The sequence below is a fragment of the Argopecten irradians genome, chromosome 5, assembly GCF_041381155.1.
Source record: "Argopecten irradians isolate NY chromosome 5, Ai_NY, whole genome shotgun sequence".
In the NCBI taxonomy this organism is placed as follows: domain Eukaryota; kingdom Metazoa; phylum Mollusca; class Bivalvia; order Pectinida; family Pectinidae; genus Argopecten; species Argopecten irradians.
Window position 1 is genome coordinate 29,511,200 of NC_091138.1, and position 20,197 is coordinate 29,531,396.

The 20,197-nt window shown below is 36.6% G+C and overlaps 2 protein-coding genes across 5 annotated transcripts in view; one reads left to right on the forward strand and one right to left on the reverse strand.

Annotated features, from left to right (window-relative positions):
- LOC138323469 (uncharacterized) lies at nucleotides 1-12,248 on the forward strand. 4 transcript variants are annotated; one of them, XM_069268111.1, is made up of 9 exons: nucleotides 1-1,783; nucleotides 2,412-2,528; nucleotides 2,920-3,038; nucleotides 3,572-3,674; nucleotides 4,706-4,800; nucleotides 5,265-5,319; nucleotides 5,495-5,625; nucleotides 10,692-10,925; nucleotides 11,158-12,248. In XM_069268111.1, the coding sequence occupies exons 2-9, from the start codon at nucleotides 2,414-2,416 to the stop codon at nucleotides 11,275-11,277; spliced, it is 972 nt and encodes a 323-aa protein (XP_069124212.1). In that variant the 5' UTR covers nucleotides 1-1,783; nucleotides 2,412-2,413; the 3' UTR covers nucleotides 11,278-12,248. The 4 variants fall into 4 exon arrangements, with proteins under 4 accessions (XP_069124212.1, XP_069124213.1, XP_069124211.1 ...); XM_069268112.1 differs by lacking the exon at nucleotides 1-1,783 and adding an exon at nucleotides 1,869-2,130; XM_069268110.1 differs by lacking the exon at nucleotides 1-1,783 and adding an exon at nucleotides 1,871-2,101.
- The window catches only part of LOC138323470 (small ribosomal subunit protein uS7m-like), a 19,537-nt gene continuing 10,914 nt past the window's right edge, over nucleotides 11,575-20,197 (reverse strand). Inside the window, exons 3-6 of the mRNA XM_069268114.1 lie at nucleotides 13,611-13,674; nucleotides 13,061-13,228; nucleotides 12,254-12,391; nucleotides 11,575-11,704 (exon numbers count right to left, since the gene is read on the reverse strand). Of these exons, the coding sequence (XP_069124215.1) occupies nucleotides 11,624-11,704; nucleotides 12,254-12,391; nucleotides 13,061-13,228; nucleotides 13,611-13,674 (451 nt within the window). The 3' untranslated portion in view covers nucleotides 11,575-11,623. The remainder of the gene's footprint in view (nucleotides 11,705-12,253; nucleotides 12,392-13,060; nucleotides 13,229-13,610; nucleotides 13,675-20,197) is intronic.

Below are 20,197 nucleotides of genomic sequence, written 5' to 3' on the forward strand. Positions count from 1 at the left end.
AATCAACACTGCATAATCCGACTGGTAGCAATACAGTGAAAACACATATTTTGGGCTGTGTTAATTACCAATTTCTTTGGCAAAGCAAATTAGGCTACACATATAGAAATGCATTAAAATCGTGTAATTCTGGATAATTAAGGGATAAAGGTCCGTGCTAATTTGCCCTACCAAGATTATTTGTAGTGGTCGATTTGAAGATATTGCTGTTCCCGGACTCTAAGTATGGTACATACGAACTGCTGTAGGCTGAAGCTTTGACGGTATAAGATATTATCTTGAATGAAGCTGTAAATGATAAAAATATAACATTCTTCATAATGGATCAGAAGCCGCGAATGAAAAGTCCATTTGTTACTAGTACTTCTCAAGGGTATCAAGCAAACGGTTTTCAGTGGCTTCTTGCATCTAGTTTTCCTAAAGAGTAACTTTTATACCAACATGATTGGTCTGGTTCATAATTTTGCTTAATATAGGACAAATTCGGATAATATATTGATAGATAAATCATATATGAGATAAACGTGTGTTCAAATAGAAATATATTGATAATTAATATAGTCCTGGTACCAGGGTGAACGAACCAATATCGTATAGGTGAAGTAATATTGATCAGCTTGTGCAAGTTACTATTTAAACAGTTTACTTTGAGTAAATTAATTGTATACATTATCTCTTGCAAAGTTAACGTTCAATTTAGTAAAGAAAAAAAACGTATACCAACATCATAATCACGCCTTGAGTTCAAGATCGTGTGTTCAGGAAGAGAAGGCGTCGTCTGGTCATCGAATGATACCCACCATACAAATCAAGGTCAAATCGTTAGTCACAATGCAAAAGTCTCAATGAAAGGATTGTGAAAACAACAAAAGAAATAGAGTATAAAAAACAACAGCCTACTTGTAATTCGGAACAAGGAGGTGGATGAGATCACCTAAATCCTTGATTCAGAGATTCCTTGACATAATTAAAAGCGCATATTTCTATGGTGTAGATTCAAGGAAAATTTCTACCAGTGCTTGCGTTTTGCGATTTATTTCTCTAAAAAATACTAAAACATTATCATATATTCTGGTCGATACCAAATAATAATTACCATTTGGAATGATAACCCCGAGTACCTCTGTTGAATGAATCGGTCACTTTGTCATCAAAAGAATTCATGGGGCACCATACCATATTATGAAACTACTTTGTACATCAAATGGTAGGAAGTCAGAAAGGATGTTTCTCGTTAAACCTATATTGGCCACCAGACCCCAGTTATTGATAAAATTTTCTCAGCAGAATTCTGATACTAGATTATTTCCCCTTAGTTTGATAATATCAACTCAACTTTTAGTGATGTTTTATATATTCTAAAGACTGGTGGCCAGTTTATTTGACATCGTAAATGAAAGCGTTTTATACGGTATTTACTTCAGAGAAACTGTATTATTTCTCTTTTTCATCAGTTTTAAATATAGTCCAATGGGATAACTCCACTTGGTACATTATACTTAAGGAGAACCGTTAAGGCTTGTTTGACATTGGAAACCTATCATGATCGGGTATTTACAATCCGATGTTATCAGGCGCGCTTCTCTTTGGAATACTTGGTGGGGAACGATTACGACAAAGAGTTCGTACACACGGAACTGCGATATCGACGTACACAACACTACCAAGGGTTCTGGTGGAGTCATGTCTAATATAGATTACCCGTCAAACATTTAATCACACTGTTAACCGCCTAATCAACTTAACAACAGCTCTACCGAAGGTTCAGTTCTTATATCAAAAGGTAAACAGTTAGATATAAAGTCATTCCAGTAGGTACTTGTGCATGATACAATATGATATCATGATATTGCATGTAAATGAAATATTAAGTTTAGAAAAATCATGTCACATTTATTAGTAATGAATTTTATAAAAACAACTAATACTATACCTTTCTTACCGTTGTTCTAAAACAAAACTGCACTTAAACATACAGGTCTCGACACAAAACGTGGTGGTAGACCATGTGATTGTAGCGCGTTATCTGTAAGTGGTACTAGAATCATTAACAGTGATTTTCACTATTAGGTTCACGAGGAATGTGCAAGGATTACATTAGGTAATTTGTTTACTGGAATCATATTTAAGGTCTGTACATATTAATAGTATAACTTAAGGTCTAACCAAAATAATGTGACTAAAATTACTTTGAATTTCACACAGTTTCTTGATTTTCATTTTATCCAAACAATTCCTTCAGTGATTGAATATATTATGATAATATTATAATTTTGAGATTGTGTTTTATAACTACATGTATATGTTGTGTTTAGATACATTAGATAGTATAGTACATTCTGTTTTCAGTAATGAGTTCTGCACATTTACACAATATATTGTTATGTGATCCCGTTTTATCCTGTTTTCAGTTATGGGTTCCGTATACAGTAACATATTTCTCCCTGATTCAGAATGCCTGGTTGTGAAAGACAAAATCAAATCTACAGACGCTAACTGGATAACAACACATGCAATAGCAACAGATCGTATGTTATCATCTCAATGGTGGACTTTACTTTTTAAATCATTCTTTAATACATCTTACACTGACAGAATCTTTCGGTGATCTTCTATTATAGAAGAGGAGACTTGATATGTTTCTGTTTCTTCTATTTTATTCCTAATTTCTCGTCCATTGAAAATATCATAAAATGTCAAATAAGCATGAAAAATAAGGATATGCACCTTAACCACCCTTCTATACTGTGTAAGTTAACGTGGCTAATAAATAAATATACCATTTTAATCTGAGCCCAAAATGCCTGGTAAGTTAAAACTGCATGTTTTAAGTAGTGATCAATTTCTTTTCAATTGATAATAGTAATATACGCATTTGTTCTTAAAAAAAATAATGTTTGCTGTACATATGTGTTTCAGTGAGCATAGCAGAGACTGAGAGACTGTGGTACAGGTTTCGTCAGCTGGGTTGTAACAAGGATGGGATAATTACCGAAAGCATTGTACAGACTGTCAGACATGATGCCTTTGTCAAGGGGGTGAGCATCACATTATAGCTATCGAATTAATACGTACAGATTAACGGATAATATTTACATTTCCGTTTTCTCTTTGCTATATTAGTGTTAATGCGCATCAGATTTGGCCAATTGTTTCTGTATATTTAATTCTTCAATAGTAATAATTTGAATGTATTAGCAATCTTAAATTATATTACAGAAAATCAAATGTTTGAGAAATATTGCATTAATGGAATGATAAAGATCGTGTTATTGTGAAACTATATTTTGTGTACTTTCTGAAGTTGACAACATTTCCCGACAAATTGGAGCCAGCTGTTCTGTGAATCAATTAAAAATGCTAAAAAACTTTTTTGTTAAGATTTGTTTTATCGGAATATTAACTTTAAAAGAAATAGTCGGTTGAAATTAAGTATAAGGATCTGCATTTCTTGGACAGATATTTCAACATTACGCGACCAGTAAACAACAAAAAATTAAAAAAAAAATCATTAACAACACAAATCTGATTGCGCCAAGTACGTTTACTTTATCTGTTTAATTTACTGCAGATCCTAAAGATGTTCCTGTCCAGTAAGAAGAAGTTGACATTTGAGAACTTTCTACGGGGAATGAAGTGGTGTGAAGCTGGAGATACAGAAACCAAGCTGATAGGTTTGTATTACTAGGGACATTGACCAGGAACAATCTACCTATATCATGAATTACTTCTAAGGGTATGTTTTGAGGTAGTGTGCGTCTGTGCGGTGAGAATTGGCCTTTCAACTATGTGGTTAGAAACGTTTTATACTCATACATTGCTTTGTGGTTTAATGTTTGTGACGCTTGTGTCTTCTGTTCAAGTATTTCTGTAAAAGAACTAGGCCAGCACAATTTGAAATATAGATGTACCCGGTGTATCTGTGGTTTTCATCATCAAAGGGAGAACATACACATTTTTTATTTAAATGCAATAGATAACATAGATAACCAACACATATAGGCAGGTAAACATTTCATATTTTAGTTTTATCACAAACTTTACTCAGTTTTGCTTAAGGTTTAGTTTCTGACAACGTACAATGAGCATTTAAACTTATGCTACGTGGTGATATGTATATGTAATGCATTTTACATTTTCTGTTATATCTTTTAGGGTTCTGTTTTTTTAGCCAAAAGATATGCTCGCGTTTCAGTGCTTAGAAAAAAAATCCAAATTAATGTTCTGCATTTAGGTCAGATGGTCCAAAGGATGAATCAAAACATATGTATATAAAGTAACTTTTGTCAGATTTTGTTAGAGGGGTATACTGAAATCAGGTTGTCAGCGAAGAAAAAAAATATTCAACTAAACTACTGGGTCAATTTCAATGAAATTTTTCAGCAATATTGGGGACCATGTATAGAAGTGCATATATTATTTTGCTAAAATTTTGTGTAACCATGTCACAATACACTGGTTTTGTAAAATAATTAAATGCATCACACATCAGTGACAGTTTTTGTGTATCGTTTTTCAGCTTTTTTTACGAATACATTTACACATGATACTATTTAATTTCATTCAGACAGGAAAAGAACATTTTGTCTTGTGTTTAAGACAGATACTAAAGTAATTGGCAAAGCGAAACAGGCGACACATGAATTATAATATGTGTAATCGTAATGTGATTTTGGTATTTTAGCGTTTTTGTGATCCATTCCAGCTATCTTCAACCTTTTGGGTAGTGCAAAGAATATAACACGGGCAAATTTTATCAAGATATTGGAACTGGTATATTCTAACCCAGAAGATAAAAAGGTATGAAATTAATTTTTTTATCGCACCCTGGATACTCCAGGTGTTACTAGTTTACCACTGTCGGTATACCCACCCCTGGTCAGTGTCATAGCAAAACTGTGTGACACAACAGATGCGGCAGGTAGTTTGGCCCTTTGATGTATAATCGAATAACGGTAACTGTGTGGCTTTGAAGTTGGGTGTCACTATGTTATCTTCAAAGAAAGTCTCTGTAGGCCTGTAATTGGTCGATTGTTTTCTGCTGAATTGCTTCAGTTCTGCTATGGCATAGTTCAGGGGGGGATATAATGAAAGTGATAGTAACTCCTATAATATCGAAGGTGTTCTTATTCATGTTCAATTCGTAAACAATTGATGTTAAAATAGCTGATGATCCAAATCATCCGTTTCAATGCCTGCTTTTAAGGGTATTATTTTCCCTTCCAGGTCGCCTTTGATTATTTTTTAAATAATTTTCTTGACAGGCAATACCTGGAATTGCAGACGTCGTTTTCAATCAAATGGATTCGGACAAAAACGGTAAGTCAAATTTTGAAACATGGAGTATGAAGATAAATCTATAAACCAAGCAATGTTCTTTGTCACAAATGATATTTATATTGATCCGTGACATACCTTACACTGGCTTAACTATTAAAGTATAAACATTACATAGGTTAAGAGTAATTGGCGTTCGTCATCCTCTAAATTGCAGGTAACTTTAGTGAAAGAGAATTCGTTGAGGGAATAAGGAGAGCAATACCTGAGGAAGTGCTCCAGCAAGTTCTAGAGTTCGAAGTTCTGCCAAATTATATGAGAGAACGTCTCTACGAAGACTTACCTGAAGTAAGCATTATAATCACTTATAATAACTATCCCTCCCATAAAACATGTACTATAATATACTTAAACTTGCATTATTTCTGTTTTTAGGTCACCTGAGACGAAGTCTCAAGTGACCTATTCTAATCGCCTTTTGTCCGTCGTCGTCCGTCGTCCGTCGTGCGTCGTGCGTCGTGCGTCGTGCGTCGTGCGTCGTCCGTCGTATGTCCGTAAACAATTTACATTTTCAACTTCTTCTCCAAAACTGCTGAAGCAATTTCAATGAAATTTTGCACAAACCTTCTAAGGCATAAGGCCAATCAAAATTGTGAATTATATGGTCCCCACCCCCCAGGGAGCTATGGGAGGGGCTAAAAGGGGTAAAATTGACTAAAATTTCAAAAATCTTCTTCTCCACTCACAGATGTGATGGAATTAAATACTCTTCATAGATAGAAAGGTCCTAAGGTCCTTTACAAAAATTGTGAATTATATGACCCTGGGGTCTCAGGTTTCCCCCTGGGGAGGGGGTTAAGTTTACTATAGTTTATATAGGGAAAACACATTTTTGAGTATTATTTGATCATTTGTAATAGGAAATGAGTCAAATATTGTCAGAATTATCCGTATGAGATGGCCATTGAATCCTATTAACCAATTTTCCATAACTGACCCCCAGGGGCCTTAGGGGCGGGGTCAAAAGGGGTCAAATAGGCTATAACTTCAAAAATCTTCTTCTGAAATCCTGGAAATGGTAGAATCACATACTCTTCGTAGATGGAAAGGTCTTGAGGTCCTTTACAAAAATTGTGAATTATATGACCCTGGGGTCTCAGGTTTCCCCCTGGGGAGGGGGTTAAGTTTACTATAGTTTATATAGGGAAAACACATTTTTGAGTATTATTTGATCATTTGTAATAGGAAATGAGTCAAATATTGTCAGAATTATCCGTATGAGATGGCCATTGAATCCTATTAACCAATTTTCCATAACTGACCCCCAGGGGCCTTAGGGGTGGGGTCAAATAGGCTATAACTACAAAAATCTTCTTCTGAAATCCTGGAAATGGTAGAATCACATACTCATAGATGGAAAGGTCTTGAGGTCCTTTACAAAAATTGTGAATTATATGACCCTGGGGTCTCATGTTTCCCCCTGGGGAGGGGGTCAAGTTTACGAGGGAAAACACATTTATGAGCATTTTTTGCTCAATTTTCATAGGAAATGAGTCGAACTTGTTTAGAATTATTAGCCTGAGATAACATTTTAATATCATATCTATATTGGTCCTGGTCAACCCCCTCGGGCAGAGGGGCGGGGCCAAAAGGGGCAAATAGGCTAAAACTTTAAAAATTTTCTTCTTAAATACTGGAAATGGTAGAACCAAATACTCTTCTTAGATGGACAGGTCTTAAGGTGTTTTATGAAAATTGTGAATTATATGACCCATCACGTTTTCCCCCTGGGGAGGGGGTCAAGTTTACTATAGTTTATATAGGGAAAACACATTTATGAGCATTTTTTGCTCAATTTTCATAGGAAATGAGTCAAACTTGTTCAGAATTATTAGCCTGAGATAACATTTAAATATTATATCTATATTGGTCCTGGTCAACCCCCTCAGGGCACAGGGGCGGGGCCAAAAGGGGCAAATAGGCTAAAACTTTAAAAATCTTCTTCTTAAATACTGGAAATGGTAGAATCAAATACTCGTCATAAACAAGAGGCCCATGGGCCTTAACGGTCATCTGACTCATGGCACAAAACAACAAAGTCACAGTATAAAGTATTGGTTAACGATTAATATAAACAATACAAGGAACTCCTTAGTTGAATATGTAAGTTTCTGAAAAAGGTAAATGTCATTTGTTGAACAAACTTGGTAGCCCTTCATCCAAATATGGTCAAAACCCATTCAAGGATTAATATAAGGAGGAGTCAGATTTAAAAGCCAAATTTCAGCAAAGCTCCCATTTTGGACCTCGGCCATACTATCCCCATGGGTCTTACCTTGGTCCTTTATAAAATATGATTGTCCTTACCTAAAGTTCCCCCTTCTGAATCAACTAAAACCCCTATAGACCAATTTTCATTTTCATTGAGGTCGGAGACTGAAACTTTAAAACAGGAAGTGGGCCAGCGGCCATCTTGGAATAACAAAATCTTTACAATTATGTTTGCATGTTGTTCGGGCATCAATTAAAACCCCTATAGACCAATTTTCATTGAGATCGGAGACTGAAACCTTAAAATAGGAAGTGGGCCAGTGGCCATCTTGGAATACCAAAATCTTTACGAAAATGTTTGCATGGTATTCGGCATCAATTAAAACCCCTATAGACTAATTTTCATTGAGTTCGGAGACTGAAACCTTAAAACAGGAAGTGGGCCAGCGGCCATCTTGGAATACCAAAATCTTTACGAAAATGTTTGCATGTTGTTCGGCATCAATTAAAACCCCTATAGACCAATTTTCATTGAGATCGGAGACTGAAACCTTAAAACAGGAAGTGGGCCAGCTAAAATTAAGAAAATTTGCCCTTTTGGGGCCCCACCCCTCAGTTCCCAGGGTTCAGACCAGACTCATTTATATAAAATATAATTGTGTTTCCCCAATGATGTTTCACACCAAATATAGATAAAATTCATCCAAGGATGGAGGAGGAGTAGGATTTTAAAGCTAAAATTAAGAAAATTTGCCCATTTGGGGCCCCACCCTCAGCCCCTAGGGGTTGGACCATGCTCATGCATTTACATCAAATATGATTATCCTTCCGCAATAATGTTTTACACTAAATATAGATGAAATCCATCCAAGGATGAAGGAGGAGTAGGATTTTAAAGCTAACTTAAGCAAATATGCCCTTTGGGGGGCCCCACCCCTCAGCCCCTAGGGGTTGGACCACGCTCATTTATATAAAATATGATTGTCCGTCCCCAATGATGTTTCACACCAAATATGGATGAAATCAATCCAAGCATGAAGGAGGAGTAGGATTTCAAAGCTAAAATTAAGAAAATTTGCCTTTTTGGGGCCCCACCCCTCAGCCCCTAGGTGTCGGACCAGGCTCATTTATATATAATATGATAACCCTTCCCAAATAATGTTTCACACTAAATATAGGTGAAATCCATCCAAGGATGAAGAAGGAGTAGGATTTAAGAGCTAAAATTAAGAAAATTTGCCCTTTTGGGGCCCCGCCCCTCTGACCCTAGGGGTCGGACCAAGCTCATTTATATAAAATATAATTGTCCTTCCCTAATGAAGCTTCACACCAAATATTGATGAAATCAACCCAAGGATGAAGGAGGAGTAGGATTTTAAATCTTAAATTAAGAAAATTTGCCTTTTGGGGCCCCACCTCTCAGCCACTAGGGGTCGGACCAGGCTCTTTTATATAAAATATGATTGTCCTTCCCAAATGATGTTTCAAACCAAATATGGATGAAATCCATCCAAGGATGAAGGAGGAGTAGGATTTTAAAGCTAAAATTAAGAAAATTTGCCCATTTCGGGGCTCCACCCCTCAGCCCCTAGGGGTCGGACCAGGCTCATTTATATAAAATATGATTGCCTTTCCCAAATAATGTTTCACACTAAATATAGATGAAATCCATCCAAGGATGAAGAAGGAGTAGGATTTTAGAGCTAAAATTAAGAAAATTTGCCCTTTTTGGGCCCCGCCCCTCTGACCCTAGGGGTCAGACCAAGCTCATTTATATAAAATATAATTGTCCTTCCCTAATGAAGCTTCACACCAAATATGGATGAAATCAACCCAAGGATGAAGGAGGAGTAGGATTTTAAAGCTTAAATTAAGAAAATTTGCCTTTTTGGGGCCCCACCCCTCAGCCCCTAGGGGTCGGACAAGGCTCTTTTATATAAAATATGATTGTCCTTCCCCAATGATGTTTCAAACCAAATATGGATGAAATCCATCCAAGGATGAAGGAGGAGTAGGCTTTTGTATAAATAGTCTTACGCACGACGCACGGCGGACGGCGGACGGCGGACGGCGCACGGCGCACGGCGGACGGCGCACGACGACGGACAAAACACGATGACAATAGGTCATCCTGACCTTCGGTCAGATGACCTAAAAAGGCAGGTCTTAAGGTGTTTTATGAAAATTCTGAATTATATAACCCTTGGGTCTCAGGTTTCCCCCTGGGGAGGGGGGTAAGTTTACTGTAGTTTATAAAGGGAAAAGACATTTGTGAGCATTATTTAGTCATTATAATAGGAAATTAGTCAATTGTAGTCAGAATTATCCCTATGTGATGACCATTGAATCTTATTACCAAATTTTCTATGACTGATCCCAAGGGGCCTTAGGGGCGGGGCCAAAACGGGTCAAATAGGCTAAAACTTCAAAAATCTTCTTCTGAAATTCTGGAACTGGTAGAATCAAATACTCTGCATAGATTGAAAGGTCTTAAAGTCCTTTACAAAAATTGTGAATTTCATGGCCCTGGGGTCCCATGTTTCCCTCTGGGGAGGGGGTCAAGTTTACTTTAGTTTATATAGGAAAAACACATTTATGAACATTATTTGCCTATTTTTCATAGGAAATTAGTCAAACTGGGTTAGAATTATTAGTCTGAGATAGCATTTTAACATCATATCCATATTGGTCCTGGCCGACCCCCAGGGGCCAGAGGGGTGGGGCCAAAAGGGGTCAAAATGGATAACATTTCAAAAATCTTTCTTCTGATTTCACAGATTTGATGGAACCAAATAATCTTCATAGATTAAAAAGTCAAATTTATAAAATCACTGACTGACTTCAAGGGCCTGATGGGCAAATATATAGTGTTTATATGCATGTCTTTGTTTCATTCTGTATCTGAACACAGGTGACCGTTAAGGCCCATGGGCCTCTTGTTAAATTCTTGACTTCTTTCCGCTTTCCGTGCACTAATCTCTGTGATAAATGGTCTAGTTCCATTTTTTAGTTAAAATGCTGGACCTCAGAGAAAAACTTTTAATGCTTTTCTGTGGACCAAGTGAAAGCTTTTTCTGAATATTAGTGAAACTGATCCCAGATTGGAATTCATTAATACCGTGCTTTGTTTTGTCGTTGAACAGTTCCAGATGGACGTTGCCTTGGCCAGTGGAGAATCCAGTGCTGCACCTTCCCCGTCCCCAAGCACATTTATTGGTGGTCTGTCGACGGGACGAGCTACCCCCTCAGATCGTACAATCAAAAACCTTGCAGACAAGATACACACCAAGGACCTAGAAAGGCTGAGTAACAAACTAGGTCTCACCAAGGAAGATTATGATGAGTTGAAGAGTAAATCCCGGGACAACAAACACCTGGTAAGTCTCTCTTGCTAATCAATTCATACATAAAACAGATGTCGGGAGTTGCTGTATGTATCAGAAAACTACATTACACTTGTCGCCATACGTGTACGTATAAAATGACACAACAGTATCTAAAGCTGCTGGTGCATTTCGCATATTTCAACTCCAGTCCCATGATGTGCTATACATATTTTTAACATTACTGCATGGTTAGATAACTAAAACATTCTATTTTCAATTACAGGCAACACTGATCTTGATGAAATATAGAGAGAGATCCGGAGGTCAGACAAACAGTAGAGACTTGGAAAGGGCGCTTAGAGAGGCAGGCATGATGGAAGCGTCTCAACTTTTGGCACCCTGACGACAACATCATCACATACTGAACCATTAAAAATTGGGATGCCATTGTCTACAGCACAACTTTTTACCCCATTCAGTCAAATTGCAGTGACTAGATGTACTATAGAGACATAACCTTCTTCGGTTACCATGACAGCTTCACAACTATTTCGATTTGAGCTAGTCGAGAGAACTTTATAACAACCAAACAACTGTATTGAAGCAAACACTACCACTAAAATATGGAGGTCATTAATGTTTTCTTTTGCAATTATGTGGTTTTAGTGGGTAGTCTGAAGGAGCACATCAAGTCTAAACAAACACAGATCAATATTTATTTACAAAGTAATACACAAAAGCTGACTTTATTATCTAAATCTGAAGGAGGAATATGCTTTGTTGTCATCACAACGCTTCAATAGCTCCTGTTTCTTCTTTACACTTTTACCCTAAAATTGAAAATAAAAACATTCAGCATTTCTTTTCCACGAATACACAACGCATTAGCATTACTATCCGGCATATGTATCAAATCTTAGGAAAGCCACACGAACGAATACTAAAGAAACCCATACTACAGAAAGGCTGTGAGGGCTCGTATTAAGTATGTGGTCCAAAGAATGCAATGTTGTCATTTCTTCAAACAAAGACCTGTTGGGGTGAATTAGAGGACAATTGTATATACTGGTAGATTTCGGGGACATTGTTGACATCAAATTGTGAACAAGCATGATGAAGTTTGCCACCAATGCAACAGCTATTGATTTTTTCAAATGTTCATCATGTGTATTTTAAATTGTTAATGTCTTTGATTCCAAATAAAAATAGAAAGTTTTTGTGATAGTAGTACCCCAATTTTATCACTGTAGTATTTTCTTTAATGTAAGTCCTACAATTCAAGAAAATTCAAGAAACACCATGTAATACAGTAATGTGTAAATGATTTGATTTGTATCAGAAAAGCGTAAGAAAATTAAATGCTTAGAAGTTCTACTTGCCTCATTGTTACTAGCAGCTATAAGTTCTCTGGCGAGCATATCGGAGAAGCGAATTGTTCTGTCCTTCTCCTTAGCACTATTAACTAGGAAGGTCACTGCTTTGTACATTTGTCTGTTAGGGTCACAAGCTATGGGAACCTGAAAAGTGAATGGCCTGTGTTAGATTTTATTACCAGGTAAGCTACGTTAGTATGTCTGACATTTTTTAAATGGTTTGCTTTGACTGATTTTTAGCTCACCTGGTATAAAATTAAAGGAGCTCATACCATACAGTAGCATCCACAAGGACTTGGCAAAAGTCATACCATACAGTAGCATCCACAAGGACTTGGCACAAATTTCCAACTAACGGTCAACATATACTATAATCCATATGTATATTAGATATGCTCCAATTTTCCGCCACTCTCATTGGCTAATACAATGTCACGTGGAGAGTGATATTTATCATATTGCCCTTGTAGAATTTCAAATAATGACCTCGAGCTACACCTCTGTCATTATTAATTCTACTCAGGCAATATAACACCATATTGACCCCAACAGAGGTCCATCATTGATTTATATTGACCGTTTGTTGAAAATTCATGCCAAGTCCCTGTGGTAGCGTCTGACGGTTTTGTCAATTCACATAATCTTCCTGAAAACCACCATTTTGAATTCAACAAAACTTGACTGGTGACATCCTCACGGGGTGAATGTTTAAATGAATATCACTCATATTTTGTATGCAGCATCCATATGGATTCAAAACTGTATGAATAGTAGGGCTGACCCCTATCTGGTATTTCATTAACACTACCTTACCTCATACCACACCCCGCCTCGTACGACTCTGGTTGTATGGACATTGGGCCGACAGTTATCCACCGCTTCAAGAAACACCTTGATTGGATCCAATTCTATTTCATCTCGTTCTTTTTCTGTTGCTTTGTGATACTTCTCTAACTGTATTATCTTCACTTTCTTAAATGTCTACAAATACAAAGAGAAAATTGATAGCTAATGCAGCAGATTTTTTTGAGACACAATTCCAGAACAATAATTTTCAAATTTTGATGAGTCCCATTACAAAGAGATATAGTAGAGTATATTGCAGTGGTTTCTCAAAATTTTGGTGAGTCCCACGGTTAAGTTATGAGTTCAGGACTTAATTATCTAAGTACATCTAAGTGCAAATCACTTATGCAGAAGATGCTGAATTGCTGATTTCCTTTGGAGGTTGTGCTAAGAAGCTAAGAATATCACATGAAATCAATATGTAATGTTTTGATATTTATTAAAAAAATCTTGGGAAGCATGAAGGTAATGCAATAAAACATATTTATTATAAACATATAATAAAAGTCAGGATTACCTCTTCCATTATATTCCGTGCCAATTTCTTTTTCCCTTTCCTCATCATAATGTTAATAAATTTCCTGTGAAAAAAAGACGAGCAGAAGATAACAATTTAATTATCACTAAATTGGAAACATTAGTATGTATACTGATAACCTCAAATTTACATGTAACATTTAAGGATGCATTCCGCTGAGAAGTCAAAATTTTCTTATATTAATTAAACATTTTTTCTCATATAGATTTTTGGAAAAAGGAGTTCATACCATAAAAGAAAATGGAAGACAATACATATGTCTGTGTGCTCGTTTTTGAGCTTTTGTCACTCAAAGATACCTAGTTGACTAAATATTGGATTTTATGGGAATTTTGCCGTTTTGACCATATAAGATAGAGATTAAAGCCATAATTTTCTAATAAGGTGTTTGATATGTATGAATGTTTCTAGAATTCATTTTCTAGTAGCCTTCTTTAAAAATATACCAGATTTGATCAATTGTGTGCTCTTATTTTCAGCCATTTTGACCAGAATTAACCCTTTACAGAAAAAGTTCTGGTATTAAACTTTTGTTAATATTTTGCATAGCAATAGCGAAAGGGTTGGTCTTTCTAAATCAGGCAGAAAAATAGGGGGTCTGTGTTTTTACTTTTTTGCCCAATTTGAACATTTGTTAATTTTCAATATTTTAGAGTAAAAAATAAAAGTGCTCAAATTACCATTAAATGTAAAGTGACAAAAGCGTATAACTTTACACATTAATGTTCAATATTTTATTTACCACGAAGCAAGTAAAGAGTAACAGCAATAATTAGCTCAATACAGCTAACAAGAGGCCCATGGGCCTTAACGGTCACCTGTGTTCAGATACAGAATGAAACAAAGACATGCATATAAACACTATATATTTGCCCATCAGGCCCTTGAAGTCAGTCAGTGATTTTATAAATTTGACTTTTTAATCTATGAAGATTATTTGGTTCCATCAAATCTGTGAAATCAGAAGAAAGATTTTTGAAATGTTATCCATTTTGACCCCTTTTGGCCCCACCCCTCTGGCCCCTGGGGGTCGGCCAGGACCAATATGGATATGATGTTAAAATGCTATCTCAGACTAATAATTCTAACCCAGTTTGACTAATTTCCTATGAAAAATAGGCAAATAATGTTCATAAATGTGTTTTTTCCTATATAAACTAAAGTAAACTTGACCCCCTCCCCAGAGGGAAACATGGGACCCCAGGGCCATGAAATTCACAATTTTTGTAAAGGACTTTAAGACCTTTCAATCTATGCAGAGTATTTGATTCTACCAGTTCCAGAATTTCAGAAGAAGATTTTTGAAGTTTTAGCCTATTTGACCCGTTTTGGCCCCGCCCCTAAGGCCCCTTGGGATCAGTCATAGAAAATTTGGTAATAAGATTCAATGGTCATCACATAGGGATAATTCTGACTACAATTGACTAATTTCCTATTATAATGACTAAATAATGCTCAAAAATGTCTTTTCCCTTTATAAACTACAGTAAACTTACCCCCCTCCCCAGGGGGAAACCTGAGACCCAAGGGTCATATAATTCACAATTTTCATAAAACACCTTAAGACCTGCCTTTTTTATGACGAGTATTTGATTCTACCATTTCCAGTATTTAAGAAGAAGATTTTTAAAGTTTTAGCCTATTTGCCCCTTTTGGCCCCGCCCCTGTGCCCTGAGGGGGTTGACCAGGACCAATATAGATATAATATTTAAATGTTATCTCAGGCTAATAATTCTAAACAAGTTTGACTAATTTCCTATGAAAATTGAGCAAAAAATGCTCATAAATGTGTTTTCCCCTATATAAACTATAGTAAACTTGACCCCCTCCCCAGGGGGAAAACGTGATGGGTCATATAATTCACAATTTTCATAAAACACCTTAAGACCTGTCCATCTATGAAGAGTATTTGATTCTACCATTTCCAATATTTAAGAAGAAGATTTTTAAAGTTTTAGCCTATTTGCCCCTTTTGGCCCCGCCCCTCTGCCCCGAGGGGGTTGACCAGGACCAATATAGATATGATATTAAAATGTTATCTCAGGCTAATAATTCTAAACAAGTTCGACTCATTTCCTATGAAAATTGAGCAAAAAATGCTCATAAATGTGTTTTCCCTAGTAAACTTGACCCCCTCCCCAGGGGGAAACGTGAGACCCCAGGGTCATATAATTCACAATTTTTGTAAAGGACCTCAAGACCTTTCCATCTATGAGTATGTGATTCTACCATTTCCAGGATTTCAGAAGAAGATTTTTGTAGTTATAGCCTATTTGACCCCTTTTGACCCCACCCCTAAGGCCCCTGGGGGTCAGTTATGGAAAATTGGTTAATAGGATTCAATGGCCATCTCATACGGATAATTCTGACAATATTTGACTCATTTCCTATTACAAATGATCAAATAATACTCAAAAATGTGTTTTCCCTATATAAACTATAGTAAACTTAACCCCCTCCCCAGGGGGAAACCTGAGACCCCAGGGTCATATAATTCACAATTTTTGTAAAGGACCTCAAGACCTTTCCATCTACGAAGAGTATGTGATTCTACCATTTCCAGGATTTCAGAAGAAGATTTTTGAAGTTATAGCCTATTTGACCCCTTTTGACCCCGCCCCTAAGGCCCCTGGGGGTCAGTTATGGAAAATTGGTTAATAGGATTCAATGGCCATCTCATACGGATAATTCTGACAATATTTGACTCATTTCCTATTACAAATGATCAAATAATACTCAAAAATGTGTTTTCCCTATATAAACTATAGTAAACTTAACCCCCTCCCCAGGGGGAAACCTGAGACCCCAGGGTCATATAATTCACAATTTTTGTAAAGGACCTCAAGACCTTTCCATCTACGAAGAGTATGTGATTCTACCATTTCCAGGATTTCAGAAGAAGATTTTTGAAGTTATAGCCTATTTGACCCCTTTTGACCCCGCCCCTAAGGCCACTGGGGGTCAGTTATGGAAAATTGGTTAATAGGATTCAATGGCCATCTCATACTGATAATTCTGACAATATTTGACTCATTTCCTATTACAAATGATCAAATAATACTCAAAAATGTGTTTTCCCTATATAAACTATAGTAAACTTAACCCCCTCCCCAGGGGGAAACCTGAGACCCCAGGGTCATATAATTCACAATTTTTGTAAAGGACCTTAGGACCTTTCTATCTATGAAGAGTATTTAATTCCATCACATCTGTGAGTGGAGAAGAAGATTTTTGAAATTTTAGTCAATTTTACCCCTTTTAGCCCCTCCCATAGCTCCCTGGGGGGTGGGGACCATATAATTCACAATTTTGATTGGCCTTATGCCTTAGAAGGTTTGTGCAAAATTTCATTGAAATTGCTTCAGCAGTTTTGGAGAAGAAGTTGAAAATGTAAATTGTTTACGGACATACAACGGACGACGGACGACGCACGACGGACGACGGACGACAACGGACAAAAGGCGATTAGAATAGGTCACTTGAGACTTCGTCTCAGGTGACCTAAAAATGTTGGCGCAGTGATGATTTAAGTAAAAACAATTTCAGGAAAAAAAATGGTAAAACTGTGGCCCTACATATATATACTCAAAGCGAAAAAAGACACAATTTCAAAATGGCCACAAATTGCAAACGGGCCATTTCTTAAAATCTCCATATTAAAAAAATCTACTAAAAATAGAAATGTAATTTTTTGACAAAATTTGCAACTGGCAACTTGCTACAGATATTGATAGGTTGTATTTGAAAATGTCATAACTTCTTTGATGTTTGTCGAAACGAGCCTTCAACGGGACTGAAACCTCAGAAGAATACATCCTTAAATTCATATAGAGTTTTGCAACTGATTTTGTCATTTGTAACTGGATGTTTTTCAAAATGTTGCTCTATCAGATTTCTTAAAATTCATTGCAACTAAATGGGGTATATATATGAATTACTTTAGCTTAATTCTCAAAGTTGGACTCAAAATAACCAAAGATTTAATTAGTAGGGATAAGAAGGTACCTCATATCCTTACTTAACGACGCCCGCGAGTACAGTCGAGTACAGTCTAGCGACGCCATATTGAAACTACGCTTCGTCCGATGAAGCGATCTAGCTAGGCTATAATTCAGGAGATGACGGAAAACAAGAGGCCCATATGCATGGGCCTTAACGGTCATCTGACTCATTGCACAAAACAACAAAGTCACAATATAAAGTATTAGTCAACGATTAATATAAACAATACAAGGAACTATTTAGTTGAATATGTAAGTTTCTGAAATAGGTAAATGTCATTTGTTGAACAATCTTGGAAGCCCTTCATCCATATATGGTTGTAACACATTCACAGTTTAATATAAGGAGGAGTCTGATTTTAAAGCCAAATTTCAGCAAAGCTCCCATTTTGGACATCCGCCGTACTATCCCCATGGGTCTTAGCTCTGTCCTTTATAAAATATGATTATCCTCACCTAAAGTTCCCCCCAATTTTCCTTGAGATCGGAGACTGAAACCTGAAAACAGGAAGATGACCAGCGGCCATCTTGGAATACCAAAATCTTTACGAAAATGTTTGCATGTTGTTTGGCATCAATCTAAACCCTATAGACCAATTTTCATTGGGCCAGCTAAAAGTAAGAAAATTTGCCCTTTTGGGGCCCCACCCCTCAGCCCCTTGGGGTTGGAGCTATCTCATTTATATAAAATATGGTTGTCCTTCCCACATGATATTTTACACCAAATATAGATGAAATCAATTCAAGGATGAAAGAGGAGTAGGATTTTAAAGCTAAAATTAAGAAAATTTGCCCTTTTGGGGCCCCACCCCTCAGCCCCTAGGGGTCGGACCAGGCTCATTTATATAAAATATGAATGTCTATACCAAATGATATTTCACACCAAATATGGATGAAATCCATCGAAGTATGAAGGAGGAGTAGGATTTTAAAGCTTAAATTAAGAAAATTTGCCCTTTTTTGGGCCCCATCCCTCAGCCCCTAGGGGTCGGACCAGGCTCATTTATATAAAATATGAATGCCCATACCAAATGATATTTTACACCAAATATAGATGAAATCAATTCAAGGATGAAAGAGGAATAGGACTTTAAAGCTAGAATTAAGGAAATTTGCCCTTTTGGGGCCCCACCCCTCAGCCCCTAGGGGTCGGACCAGGCTCATTTATATAAAATTTAAATGTCCATACCAAATGATGTTTCACACCAAATATGGATGAAATCCATTGAAGTATGAAGGAGGAGTAGGATTTTAAAGCTAAAATTAAGAAAATTTGCCCTTTTTTGGGCCCCATCCCTCAGTCCCTAGGGGTCTGACCAGGCTCATTTATATAAAATATGATTGTCCTTCCCCAATGATATTTTACACCAAATATAGATGAAATCAATTCAAGGATGAAAGAGGAGTAGGATTTTAAAGCTAGAATTAAGGAAATTTGCCCTTTTGGGGCCCCACCCCTCAGCCCCTAGGGGTTGGACCAGGCTCATTTATATAAAATTTGAATGTCCATACCAAATGATGTTTCACACCAAATATGGATGAAATCCATCCAAGGATGAAGGAGGAGTAGGATTTTAAAGCTAAAACAAGGACATAGTCATTCAGATCCCCCGCCAATGGAGATATCAAAGCTGAAGTAAGTTTGATTGTGGAGACTTATGTGTATGAAAAAAACCAGGAAAAAGGAAGTTGAGCTAAAGAAAGATGGAGTATAATTCAAGTAGAGCGGGGCTGCAATTGTTGAATCAGGTATACAGCCTTGACATTTATATTAGACTATATACACAAAGATGGGTGGAGTTTTGCAAAGTAACATTTACCATTTACCATGATATTTTCAGCAATGTTTCCATGGTAACGGAAAAAGTGCTAAAAATGAAAACCTAAAAATAGCAAAAGGTACAACTAGACCATAAAAAGAATGTGTCTATGAAGTTTCATGGAAATATCTCTGCTGGTTTTAGAGTTGTGCTCCAGAAACTATTCTTACGCAAAATCTGCCATTTTCAGCAATGTTTCCATGGTTACAGAAAAAGTACAAAAAGTGAAAACCTTAAAATAGCAAAAGGCACTACTAGACCATAAGACTAACGTGCCTATGGAGTTCCGTGCATATATCTCAACCGGTTTTCCAGTTATGCTGCGGAAACGAACCTGCTACAAAAATATGATATTTTCAGCAATGTTTCCATGGTTACGGAAAAAGTGCAAAAAATGAAAACCTAAAAATAGCAAAAGGCACTATTAGACCATAAGAACAATGTGTCTATGAAGTTTCATGGAAATATCTCTGCTGGTTTTAGAGTTGTGCTCCAGAAACGATTCTTGCACAAAAATCTGCCATTTTCAGCAATGTTTCCATGGTTACAGAAAAAAGTACAAAAAGTGAAAACCTTAAAATAGCAAAAGGCACTACTAGACCATAAGACCAATGTGTCTATGAAGTTTCGTAGAAATATCTCTTCTGGTTTTAGAGTTATGCTCCGGAAACGAACCTGGTACAAAATATGATATTTTCAGCAATGTTTACATGGTTACAGAAAAAAGTACAAAAAGTGAAAACCT

Coding starts and splice junctions, on each gene's coding strand:
- LOC138323469 (XM_069268111.1), top strand. CDS start 2,414: ATGGGTTCCGTATACAGTAACATATTTCTCCCTGATTCAGAATGCCTG. Junction 5,320..5,494: donor AATGGATTCGGACAAAAACG/GTAAGTCAAATT, acceptor TCTAAATTGCAG/GTAACTTTAGTGAAAGAGAA. Junction 10,926..11,157: donor CCCGGGACAACAAACACCTG/GTAAGTCTCTCT, acceptor TTTCAATTACAG/GCAACACTGATCTTGATGAA.